Below are 12,698 nucleotides of genomic sequence, written 5' to 3' on the forward strand. Positions count from 1 at the left end.
AAGCACTCATCATCCGACTCTGATCAAAGACGTTGCTCTGATTCGGAGTAGTGCTTGCGCACTTCGTGCCCTTCTGTGTACTGTACACCCCACGAATTTTTAACAGTATCGCGCGACCATCGACCCGCGTGTTTGTCAGCACCTTATCACCACGGCACGGAGCGGCGAAATAGCGAAAGTAAGGGCATGTGTACACATGCGCGTATCTTGTTTGTTTCGCTGCTCAGTGCCATTAACCCTTTCGCTGTCACGGACGTACCGGTACGTCATCGCGCTTCCGCCCCACAGTGTCACTGACGTACCGGTACGTTCTCTATCGTGCGTTCAAAATTTCGCGCCAGAGCGCAAAGCTGGGGCTCCTGGATTGGCCACGCTATCTGTTGACTCTGTCTACAAGTTCGTACATTCGCCCCGACCTCTGTGCATTCGCCTCGACTCCATGTATTGGAGAGTACGGCGCGACTGCCACTCTCCACTTTCTCTTTGCTGAGTGCCGCGGTGGCTCCGTGTTCGCTGTATCATGCGTCGCGCGCGTGTGGTTATGGGTTCAGGGGTTGTTCTGCCATCTTCGCTGGTTTGAAGGTTTTTATTTTTGTTCTGTTGGTGTGCCTGCTACGGCGCGTCAAGTTCAGGCGCACGTGCCGTTGCCTCTCCGAAAAGAGTGACTCGTTGCTGCTTTCGCTCTCTCGCCGCACCCTCGCTTCCGGCTTGCAGCAGTAAACGTAAAGCCCTTTGAAATTTGTTTAGCCTTTTTCCATCTCCCTCTGTCTTCTTGATCACGCAACCTCCCATCGCTCTCCGTTGTGCGGGCGACTGAAAGCGCATCCTCCCTACGCACGGTAACTTTCGGATGGCTCAGCGCGCGGGACCTTCGTCTGCTCATTGGAGCGGTGGCTCAATTCCGATTCAGAATACGAGCCGAGCTCGGATTCGGACTCGGACAGAGTCGCATGCGAGGAAGAGGGATCTGCATCATCAGATTCGGATGTTGAACGGATATTATAGTCAGGCTGATGATGATTATGATGTTTACTAACAACAGCTGCAGAACACTGAAATGTGCATATTTCATTGACTATGTTATTTGTATACCAATCATAATCAAAAATGAATTGCTATGTTCATTCCCTGTTACGCTCGTTCCCTGAAACCAAGCCGACACTGGGGGTGCGTCACGGCCAGAAAGGTCCGACAGCGAAAGGGTTAATAAAGTGTTGACAAGCACGCGTGTCGATGGTCGCGCGATACCGCTAAAAACTTGGCCCAGCTGCACATGCGAGCAGCATTTAAATAAATACTGTCACCATTGTGCAACCCCCTGAGTCGCCTTTGTTTCACGGTAAGGGTGTCATGTCTTTCGGTACTTTTGCCATTGAAATGTTTTTTTTTTTTTCATTTTGAGAATTCGTTAGTTGGGGGATCGACCTATATTCCGGTCCGACCTATAGTCCGGTTTTTACGGTAGTATCGCAAGACTCGCATCAGTTTTGAGAGACGGGTTTGCAAGCTTCCTGTGAAATGCATTGACATTCCACCTGTTATTTTCCCATAAGGCCTTCCTTCTGCGTGTTGGAACAAAATAATGTCAAGCAGCAATGTATTTCATGGCACATGCTTCAGTTGCTTCAGATGTGTTGCAGTTGCATCTTTTTTTACTGCGTTCTGTGGATGCAGCAACGGCAGGTCGTCCCCCAGACGTGACCTTCACCTGCATTCCGTGCCAGATGGAGTTCAGCAGTGAAGAGGACTTTGAATGGCACGTGCGCACGCACGTGCAGAGTGTTCTCTCTGAGCCGCCCGTAGCAGCGCCACGGCCCCCCCTGCCGCCCAGCACATCCACCAGTGAGGGACCCCTCGACCTGACCGAGGCGCGACCGGCTGCAGCGCCACCTTACTCTGCACCGCTTCCGATCAAATTGGAGGCAGAGACTTCGCGCAGCTTGTCGTCCTCTCCACGGTTTCCGCACAAGCAGCAGCAGCAACAGCAGCAGCAGCAGCAGCAGCAGCGCCGTCAGCTCCTGTGCGTCGAGTGTGGGAAGCTGTTTGGCTCCAAGGCGCTCTACCGGTACCATGCGCAGCTGCACTTGGATGTCCAGGGGGTGACATTCAGGTGCCCGCAGTGCCGGCGGCGGTTCTCTCGCAAGGGGGAGCTGCTCGCACACACACGGCAGCGCCACCTGCGGCGCTTGCCGTGCCTTCGGTGCGGCCGCCAGTTCAGCTACCGGTGTCTGCAGCAGGCGCACATAGCTCGGTGCCAGGGCCCGCCATCGCTCTGCATCCCTGTGGTGGACGTGCAGGCGGCGCGCGGTGCACTCGGTGCCAGCCTCCTCGGCGTCATTCCTCTGGTGGCGCCTGATGGGCAGGAGGCCAGCCCGCTGCTGGGAGTCCCCGTACTGGCGCCGGACTGCCTGCCGCTCAAGAGCCGGCTCAACGGGCTGCACATCTCAGCACGAATCGGGCTCTAGTCTTCCACCAGCCCCCCCACTGCTGGAGTACAAAAAGAAAGGGCCTCCACCAGGGAGCAAGGATGGACAGAACAGGGGTAAAGAAAAAACTCCTCTTCATGGGCACAAGCGTGTGCCGGCGACCAGATAACGTCACAGAAAAAAAAAGTGTAAGGCCTGTGGGGCAGAGGAATTTGGACTGATGGCATCTAGCAATGTCACAGAACTATAACATTTATGTACCATGATGAGGTCACATTGCGCTGGCACCACCTGGCGACACGAACTCAAAGCAAGTTTCGTTGCTCGAAATGTTGCTGCACATAGCACGGACAGGAGGCTCAGGCAGGGGAGCGCAGGTTGGTGGCATCTGGTGGAATTGTACACGAGCTGCCAGCCCTGTGGTGATATCGCTCACCAGCACCAGGTGGCGCCATCATGTGACAGGCTTTAGGTGCTCGGGAGCATTTGTGGCATTATCTGGTCGTGCTGGAGTGTGGAGTTTCCTCCGGCCCCAATCGATTCTTGCTTCCTGGCTTCCGCCAAAGACTCCCACTGGGGGCCCCGTGCCAAAGGCGTCTTCCATCCGCCGTCATCACAGTGCTCCTCCCCGCCCGTCCAGAGAATTGAGAGAGCAATAACTGTCGCGATGCACTAGGAACGCCATTCGACCCGGTGAAAGAGACTTTGCCAGCCCCCTGCTCTACCTCATTGTTTTGTTACACTAGACTGCTGCAGCGTGGAAGTGAGAGAACGCAGCAGGCTATACATGAAAGCAGGGTTGGGAACCTCCCATACAGATTTCCGTGGCAGGCCGTTGCCTTTTCATTGTCACCTACATGTAATGATGCTGCTTCCAAAGGCAATGTAGGGCACAGTTGCAAGCTGTTTATTTCTATACTGTATGAGAGTGGTAGTAAAGTAATGGCACTAGGCTTTAACCAAGTGTTGCCTAAATAGCAGCAGCAGCAGCAGCAAGTGTATGCAACTCTTCCAAATGTGTCACTGGCTACTTCGGGCTGAAATTTCACACATTAGCTATGTGTTTACTACTTTGCAGTGGGTTAAGTTTGGCGCCACATCTTTGTGCAAATACTGGGCCTGTTTCATCCATGACAAGTCCAAAGTGCATGTGTATCAACCCCTGCGCTGCGGCGGAGCGATGGTGCGGTTTGTCATTTCGGCATTGAAGAAATGATAGATGGCACCACCGTTGCTTTGCAGTGTAATCAGCCTTCTTTTCTTTTTTTATGTAGCATCGCAACAGGAAATATGTGCCTCAGATTTATTGTGGATGAAATAGAGGGCAGGTAATGCAAGCGAGTATTGTATTACGCTGAGCCGACTGCGAAATGCTGCCACAGCGCGAAATTCGGGTGCAAGCAAGGTAGTGGTTTCTACCGAAGATCCATATGCACTCCTCTTTAGGTGTAATGGAATCAAGCAGGTTTTACAGAAAGCACAGCTGAGCACATTATGTAAAATATTGTTTTTGCAGACTCTCGCAGCACACAGCTTCACTTTTCCCAGGGCTGTGAGATACCATCTTGATGAAGTTGTTAGGGCTGGGCGATTAACCGTCTCTTTAAATAGTTATTTTCTTCCAGTCAATCTTCAGTTGCACTCCCGTCATTTAGGTCCGAGTAAGTGCAATTAGTGGAGCATGGTCTCGCGCCCTCAACTTATTGGTTTCCTTGTTCAAATACCTGCACACTATTGCATCAGAATGCAGGGTTTAGTTCATTTGTCCTGTACTGTCTGTAGTTGGACTAGTTATTATCAAATCATTGGGCAGGAGGAACGAGAAAAACCACATAGCATGAAGAAAAGAGTGACACAAACAGTGCATCGTTTGTATCATCCACTCATTCCCTTATGTTGTTTTTTGTGCGTTGTGCCCACTTTCAAACTAGTTTAACTTTTTGCTGGATGCGCTCTTTGTTTAACGGTAAGAACTGTCCAATTCTATACACATAATGCCCCCCCTCTGTTCTTTAGGAGGCTTATTGTCAAAGTCGGCATGATCTATTGATATATATTTAGGTTGGCTAAACCAATTAACAATTCAATTAGTTGGTAACAGAATGTTGCTACATTGCACTTAATAAGTGCAAGACTATTTTAACAACTTAGTAAAGCCTTTCGTACCTGATAGTAGGAGGTACTGCTTCTTAAAAGTATCCAGATATAATTCAAATTAATTGATTTGGTACATTCTGTGTGGTGCTCCCTGATTCTGACGCAACCTGATAACATTCTTTGAAGTGCCAGTTTACACATTCTTCTGCCACTAATTCTTGCCACTGTTCATGCTGCAAGTTTCAACCAAAAGTAGTGTGACAATAGTTCTTATTTTATTAGCTCTGTGCAAACAGAATGTTGATGTGTGCAGGAATTCCATGTTACTTTAATAGTCCAACATGACATTACTTGAAAAAAGATATATGTAGTCAAGCACCTTGGCTATGTGCTTAGAATTACGTTTACTTCTGTATGCTATCATATTGTAGATGTTTATCTTCTGCTTGCTTTATGTATGATTTCTGCTGCTTAAATGAAACCTTGCGGTGCTGTTAGAGTGTGTTACGTCTATCAAGATTGTCACATGTGACTGAACTTTAATTATAGTTATTTATCGAAATCTGCAGTTATATCATGGCACAGAATGTGGAGCACAATTGGAATCTGATTATCTGTAATGTAATTATTTCTCTAGCATTAGTACAATTGTACTTGGTTGAGAAAGCAGTGCAGATTAGGGCTGATGCTGTTACTAAAAATAAGGAAGTGTCTCATGGAAGCAACATCATTTTCCCCAAATGGTAACAAGTGTACTTGAGTAGAACTCGTTCTTGGGCATGTTTGGCGCACTCTTTCTAGAGTAAGTTCAGTGAGACGCAAATGGTCACACATACAAAAAGATACTAGACAAGCGGTAACTGAAAGTAGTTGTTAGTTAGCGCTCATCCTTTTTGTATGTAGAGTCGTCTGCTTTGCGCTAAACCTACTTTGAAAAACGAGTACACCTACAAAAGAATCGAAAACTGGGTAGATCGGAATGCTTCCGTTCAGTTGCAGCTCTAAACAACTGTTGGCAAGAAAGCAATCGCTAGGCACGCACCGTCTTTCCGTCGTTTCGACTGAAGGACAGCGTTTGTCAGTCTTCTGCTTGCCATCCGAGTCCTTCGGCATCGTAACACCACGAGCGCACAACTTTACCGCCAGAACTTGCAGACCTTACCGGTCCCACTTGTTCCCATGCCGCAAGAAACGCTCATGCGTTGGGAAGAGACCGCTTGCTTTCAGTGCAGCTAGCGATCGCGTTGTGCCCCACTGCCTCTACCACACTGCGCCGAACTTGAGTGGCGTCCTAGTGCACCGCGGCGAACAATTTTTTTGCGACTGCTTTCTTTCGTTGCACGAACTGGAGAATCTCCTCAGAGAACAAATTATATCGTTTCATTTTTTTGTTGTTTGTTTCTTTTTAGCTTGTGTGCCTTTAGCTTGCGCGGCATGTCGTGGAGAAGAGAGAAGAAGAAGAAAAAAAGATTTTAGGAGGGGCATTATTTATTGCGCACACTCCTCAAGTGTCTTTTTTGTCACGCAGACTTGCATCCCCTGTGGACAAAAAAAATATATATATATACATGTGAAAAAAAAAGAAAGCCTTCCCATTTTCCCCTCATTGGGTCGGCACCTTCTCATCCGGCCTACCAGGGAGGTCACACACATCATGGCCAGGCCCGAAATAAGTGCTCATATCACACACTCGTCGCAGTTGTTTTTTGTTGAAACGGTGCTGCTGCCCACTGCACTTTTAAGTGAACTCTGGTTTGGGCCTGCACCAAAGGGGACACATAGGAGCACTTGTACTAGACCGGGCCAGTATATGGTAAAGGACTGTCCTTGACTATATTCCGGTTAACAAAGTTTTTTGTATCGCAACGAAACAGACTTCGCTCTACCGTGGCTTGTTTGGATATGCATACTTGTTTTGTTTAGCTTTTTTTTTCCCTTTCTTTTTTTCACGGAGGCCGTGTACAACAAGCTGTTTTTGGTCGCAATGAGCTTTATGAACACCTTCGCGAGCCGCTTGTCATTTACATTGTGCCGCGTTATGCGCCGTTGACATCGTTGGCAGTGCAAGAACTGTGCTGGCTGGGAGACTTGATATTCCAGCCATGGTCGCTTGTTGCAAGCAGTTGAGCTGTATAGAAACGTGGCTTGTCGTCTGCGAGGTTGTATGTTGCCGCCGGTCCCTGCTTGGGTGTTTTGGCTCTGGTCGTTGTAGGACAGTGTTCTCAGTGAAAGCGCCTGAATAGGAGTTACAACCTGAACGTGACTTGTGTGAGACTGCTGTTTGCAGGCATCGTGGATGTTGACTCTGTGAGGGGGGTGCAAGCTGGGCCCGATTCGTGAAGCTTTTCATTCGTAAGGACTGTTGCTCATTGACCGGTGCCTTCACTGGTACAGAATTGATCATGACAATTCAACGGCACTAGATCTTGCAAATTGCTTGTGCCATCTCTTGTTGCTAAAGCTCTCAATTCATAAGAACTGATTCTCTTTTGACTGGTGCTTTCACAGGTTCACCATTCACTTCGACAATTGGCCGACACTTGCTCTTGCAAGGTGTTCCTGCGGGCTGTTGTTGCAAGCAAAACAGCTTCACAAATCTGGGCCTTGCATTGCTGATGAAAGGGCAGATTGATGTAGCACGATGTCTAAGCTTGCATTAATACGCTTTTTGTAAGTGCTTGCAAATTAACTGATCAAGTGATTCTGTGATGCACCCATGATGAGTTGTATTGGCCCAAGTTTTTAATAGAATTCCTCTGGAGGCCTCCTTAATTAAGGGGAGGTAATTGGAAGCACCGATGCAGGAAGTCTGCAAAAATGCGTGTGATGTTTTTCTTTTTCTTTTTTTTTCAGAGCTCAGGTATCTTGAAAGGCTTGGTGCCTACCATTCCACCTTTTATTTTTTTTTCTTACTATTAGTTTTGTTTTGCTTGAAACGTCAGCTTGATTTGGCAAGGGTCAAAAGACGTTCTTGAAAAGAGTGCAGGCTATACCTGTGCATTTTGTGCATCACATCATCACCACTTCATAGAGCTGCCTACCCGTCCTACAGAGAGGTCAGGCAGCTCATTAGAGGGCAGAGACATCAAGATTTGGCCTCACGTTATCCTTAAAAGGAATTCACGTGCAGTAATTGACTAAATGATGGTTCACAGCAATGAACCCTAAAACATGGCGCCTCTGAGGGTTCGTCTTGATTTCTCAAACTATCTAGCATCGTGTAATGGTAATCTACAGCAAAGCATTGTTGAACAAAAGTGCACGGTTGACAGCATGTGTCAAGGACACACTAGCGTATGTGCAGAACATGCAGTAGTATGTGTGCGTACACACAGTCTGTTGTATACACACAGATGCGTGCAATAACATGTACGCAATATATGCACCTGCGTCCATATGAATACATTCATGTTCACATGTGTACGTATGTTCGAGTGCATGTACATGTGTGCGCTCATGTGTACATTTATGTGGACATGCATACTGCATACATATGTGCAGATATGTGTAAAATGTGTGTATTATCCGTGGCGCAAGCTTACGGGGTGCAGTTTCTGCAAGAAACTTGAATCTCTGTATAGTTCGGGAATGCAGTCCTTCATTACACACCGCTGCAGGCTGCAACTCTAAAATCTTTGCCATGTGCGCAGGCCTCACAAACATTTGGTTTCTTTGCAGAACCTGTTGTATGTAAACCTTTATTGCTGACAGTAGAGCAGCCTCAAAAGTGGAGGCTGGAAGTGAGAGAGCTCCACTTTGCACGTGCGCATAACGTGCACCAGAGCCAGCATCAACACCAATTGTTTCTGTTGGAAGAAACAGCATCGTCGCATTGAGGATATGACGTCTGATGTGAAAATCAAAACCACTCGGCAGAAGGGGCCAGTAGGAAATCTTGCGCCCATCTAGGAAACTTGTGTTATACTCCAGGTTTATTGGTTGCACTTCGTGTTATTCCCTCCAAAAAGAACAAGAGCTGATATCTTGATGTCTCTGTCCCATCAAGTGTGCTTTGCAAGGTACAAACAAAATGGGGCCTCAACACGTTTTGTAGGCTGAGAGAATGCCTTCCGGTGTCGGGGCGGCATGAGGGCTGTTTTTATTCCCCCCCCCCCCAACATGCGAACGGCATTTAGCTGAAGGGTAGCACAAGCCCAGACAAGGCATGCGAGTCACAGGCATACCCAGCAATTCAGAGCAAAAGTTTTCATTTCGTCACCGACAGAGCCTCATGACGGCAAAGCCTAACATAGCTTTTGAAACCTTAGTTCTGCTGACCACGTTGTATAGAGCTACTTGTAACCAACTTGCGTAATCATAACTATGAACTGTGCTTCATCATGCCAGTCTGTGCCACGTTGTTCTTTGTGAAAAATACAGTGACACCAGACCTTTTTGTGCTTCTGACTCATCTTTGTGCATTCATTCCTTTTTTCTTGTTTTATCATTTAGATTTTAGATAATGCAACACCCAGTGCGGTGCCTTATTGCAGTGAGAGGCATTCATTAATGTTGCCATGTGCCTCGTTCCACATTACGCTACGTTCAGTTAATGATTCAGCGGAACCTTATCCAAGGAAGCCCGACCCTCTGGCGTAATTGGGAAATCGGTTAGATGTGCCCCGAAAAATCTTCCGCGTGTTCAAAATCTGAGGAAGTTGAGGCGGACGCCAGAGGCTGTGTAGATAGAATCTAGCACTCGTAGGAATGGACTTGTTTGTCTCAACATTGCTGGTGGATGGCATAGTCTGTTTTACATGCTGCCTTTCAAATTCAGAACAGGAAGTCAAACAAGGCTGAGGATGACAGAAAAGTGGAGACTTGAAATGATCAAAAGTGGAGCCATCATTTTGGCAAGCGAGCTTGCATTTGTCAAGGCGAAGACAAATCAGAAGGACAGAAAGTCGGGCGAATTGGTATGGCTTTATTTGTTGGCAATGAATGGGACAAGAAAGCACAAGGACAATGGAAGAAAAGAAGAAAAAATAGAGACAGAGGCATTTGCATGTGGCAGTTTTCGTCATGCTCGAGTTTTCTCTTGCTTTTTGTGTCGCAAGTGAAGCTTCAAGACACAGCAATTAGAGTGGTGTCAAAATGCTGTCGTCAGACATATACAAAATGGCATTAAGTAGAATTTAGCCACCCGCGTTTTTAATGGTACTATACAACTACTGCCATCGTTTACGGACAGGAAGTCATTTGACTGCTTTTAACAAAACTAGAGAATGTTCCCTTTCTTCAACACTGAAAAGTGCACTCGGCGGCCGCGTTATGCAAAAGTAGCACCGATGGGAAGCAGTGATGGGGCGGGATTCCTTGGCTAGTCAGTGCAAGTTAGAACCATTATCTGCAAATGTTATAATTTCTGATTTCGGTTCCCGCTTTTATCAATCCCAATGGTAGACCTGGAGCAGGCTTTCTTGCTCCGCACCGGACTTTGTTTTCCGTCACAGCGGCCACATTTCGATGGGGGTGAAAAGCAGGAACACCCGTGTACTCAGATTTAGGTGCACATTAAAGAACTCCATTTGGTCGAAGCTAATCCAGAGTCTCCCACTATGGCATGTCTCATAGTTGTCTCATAAATATCACAGAATGGCTGATTCAGGTTTGGTTTATGCACTCCGCTTGATCTTCTTCTATAATGGACATTGCCGAACTGTAGTGTATATGCACACTAATAGAAATTGCTGTTCGGTGTCTCTTATTGAGCCTCAGTCAGCTTGGAATGAATTGGTCATAATGGTTGGCAGTATTGCGGGTGATTTGAATGGCCTTTTCTCTTTGATAGAGGTATTTAAACAGCTTCTTGCAGGATGTTCCCTAGTGGCTTGTGCAGATGTGTGGAAGATGTCTGCTAGTTCAGATTTTGGCTAACTTATCTGCTTGCCATCTCTAGGTGGCAAGCATTTGAAGTTTAATAAGGCTGCACTAACACGACATTGTCGAGCACATTTTCTTGAAAGATAGCTGACGTAGGCACTCTGTATACATGAGGCATGAACCTAAAGGCCTAACCAAAGAATTGCACTAAATGAAAGGTTGCACTTTATGAATTGTCTGACACAGTTGCCATGCGTCAACATGTGCAAAGTGTCAAAGGCTTAATTTTTTAGCTGAGTGGAGCGACATCTCCCTGACTTTGGCGTTAGCTCCCACCTGGTTTTCTATGGAGCACTGTTGCTTGGCTTACACTCATTTGTGCCTTTGTTAGATTTGGCAGAATGATCAGTGAATTGAAGGTATTTAATTTTACCAATGCAATTGCATTGCTTCACAGTTATGCAGCATGCGTGTCATGATGCACGGCTAGAGACATGTTCTTGGAGGGAACGCTGAAAAACTTCCCTTGTTTGCCTTCGAGACTTAGTCGGCTGGACTACGCTTTACACTTGTACCTGCAGTTATTTATAAATATTTTATTGAATCATAGTTAGATATTACTTATATTTGGAGTATTTTGTAGAGAGGCTTGTTAATGAATTATTTAAGCAAAGCCATTCACAAATCTGAGTTTGTTTGTGCCTTGGGGAAACATTTGCAAGAGCGCCCGAAGGTTTACAAAAGTGTTGGGTTTGGCACGTCTTGCACCGTACAGCCGATATGTGCCGAGAATAAAATTGCTTTGAACGAAAATGGGTTTGATAAGCGACCGTCGCAGTTATGAAATGCGGCAGGTCAGACTCGCTGCCTTGTCTGGATCTGAGTGTGCCCCCTTCATCATCAATCAAGGGCAAGGTTATTCCATGCCCGAAACACCATCTGCGCTTTCTAGTCTAACAAGAGTGTTCAGCCACAAAGGAGGCATCGCACACGGACACACACGGACACACACACAAATCGCACATGCGTGCATCTACACAGCCACGCACGCTACACACACACACACACGCACGAACCAAAACTGACCAAGTACCTGAGAGATTGGCGCCCGGGTGGTGTCCGGCTAGCGTTCCGGTGAAATGAAGCCTGTTGTCTTGTTGTCTGTTCATGTCCTGCTGCTACTCGCTGTTGTGAAGGGGAGGCAATCTTGTGTAAGCGGGGTGCGGGAGACAAGTGTGTCGTGTATGGTGGGGCCGAAGAGCCAAAATCATGCCTTGTTCTGTAATACTCCTCTTCTGATGAAGCTGTTGTTCACTCGATGTGTCTGGTGGTGTTAGGAGAGATGTTCTCAGGGTCATAACAATTTGCTGTTTCTCGCGCGCACGCGCATGGTCGTGCGAAGCAGAGGCATTTTTTTAACTTGTCACGTACGACGACGACGACGACGCCCACTTTGTTGTACATAGAAGGATTGGTATATATTTATTGTTGCCACACACATACTATGTTTTTTCTCTCCCATCTATCCCTTCCCCCTCTTTTTCTTCCTTTCTCAATTTCTCACATTCTCTCTTTCACAAACACACCAATGGCTTGCTTTGTTTTAAAGGACATTTCTTCACTTGGAACAACTCATTCCTAAGAATACTTTTTTGTTGCCCGTGCTTTTTACATTTCCTCCCTCCCTCATAAAAAGAAAGTTATTTTTACCATACTCGTGTTTTTGCATACTTGTTTCGTAAGAAAAAAAAATATGAGATATATTGTATACTTGAAGTTATATATATATATTATATACATGCTATTATACACACACGTTTTACCACAATCGTGTTTGATACCATGGTATAGATTTACATAAAAACGATGTGCATTTTGGAGTGTGTGTGTATGTACACATATATTTTTTGTATGGCAAGATCAGTCCACAGCTGTGTGGGAAAGCTTTTTAACAAGTGTTGTACGAGGACGCACGTGGCGAAGCGCCGAGAGAACAAATAACAGGAATAAAGCATTCGCTCAACAGCAGCTTCGTCCAACTCTTTCTGTGGTGACTGGCTGATGGCCTTCACTACTGCATGATTTTTTTCTTAACCGGCAGTCGCACCTTGTAGCCAACATGGCAAGTGACATATTTGTTATTATACATGTCAGACCCTCTTGAAATGCATACTAAGCAGAAACACCCAATCATTTTATGCTGGTAGAGTGTTGTTTAATAACTCTTTAGAATTTATTTTCTGTAAGGAGGCCAAATACGAGAAAAAAAGATAGAAAAAGGAAACTCCCCTTCCCAGGAGCCAAGTGGCCACAGGCATCTGCACAGGGCCAGATACTTTTACTGTATTTCTG

At 46.4% G+C, this 12,698-nt stretch overlaps 1 protein-coding gene across 3 annotated transcripts in view; it reads left to right on the plus strand.

Moving 5' to 3' along the window:
- Positions 1-12,374, plus strand: part of LOC135907793 (zinc finger protein 775-like) — a 30,090-nt gene extending 17,716 nt beyond the window's left edge. For all 3 annotated transcript variants that reach the window (XM_065439535.1, XM_065439536.1, XM_065439534.1), the window contains exon 4: positions 1,675-12,374. In XM_065439535.1, coding sequence (XP_065295607.1) covers positions 1,675-2,465 — 791 coding nt within the window. In that variant the 3' untranslated portion in view covers positions 2,466-12,374. The remainder of the gene's footprint in view (positions 1-1,674) is intronic.
- The last annotated feature ends 324 nt before the right edge of the window (positions 12,375-12,698 follow it).

Source organism: Dermacentor albipictus, chromosome 6, assembly GCF_038994185.2.
Source record: "Dermacentor albipictus isolate Rhodes 1998 colony chromosome 6, USDA_Dalb.pri_finalv2, whole genome shotgun sequence".
Classification (NCBI taxonomy): Eukaryota; Metazoa; Arthropoda; class Arachnida; order Ixodida; family Ixodidae; genus Dermacentor; species Dermacentor albipictus.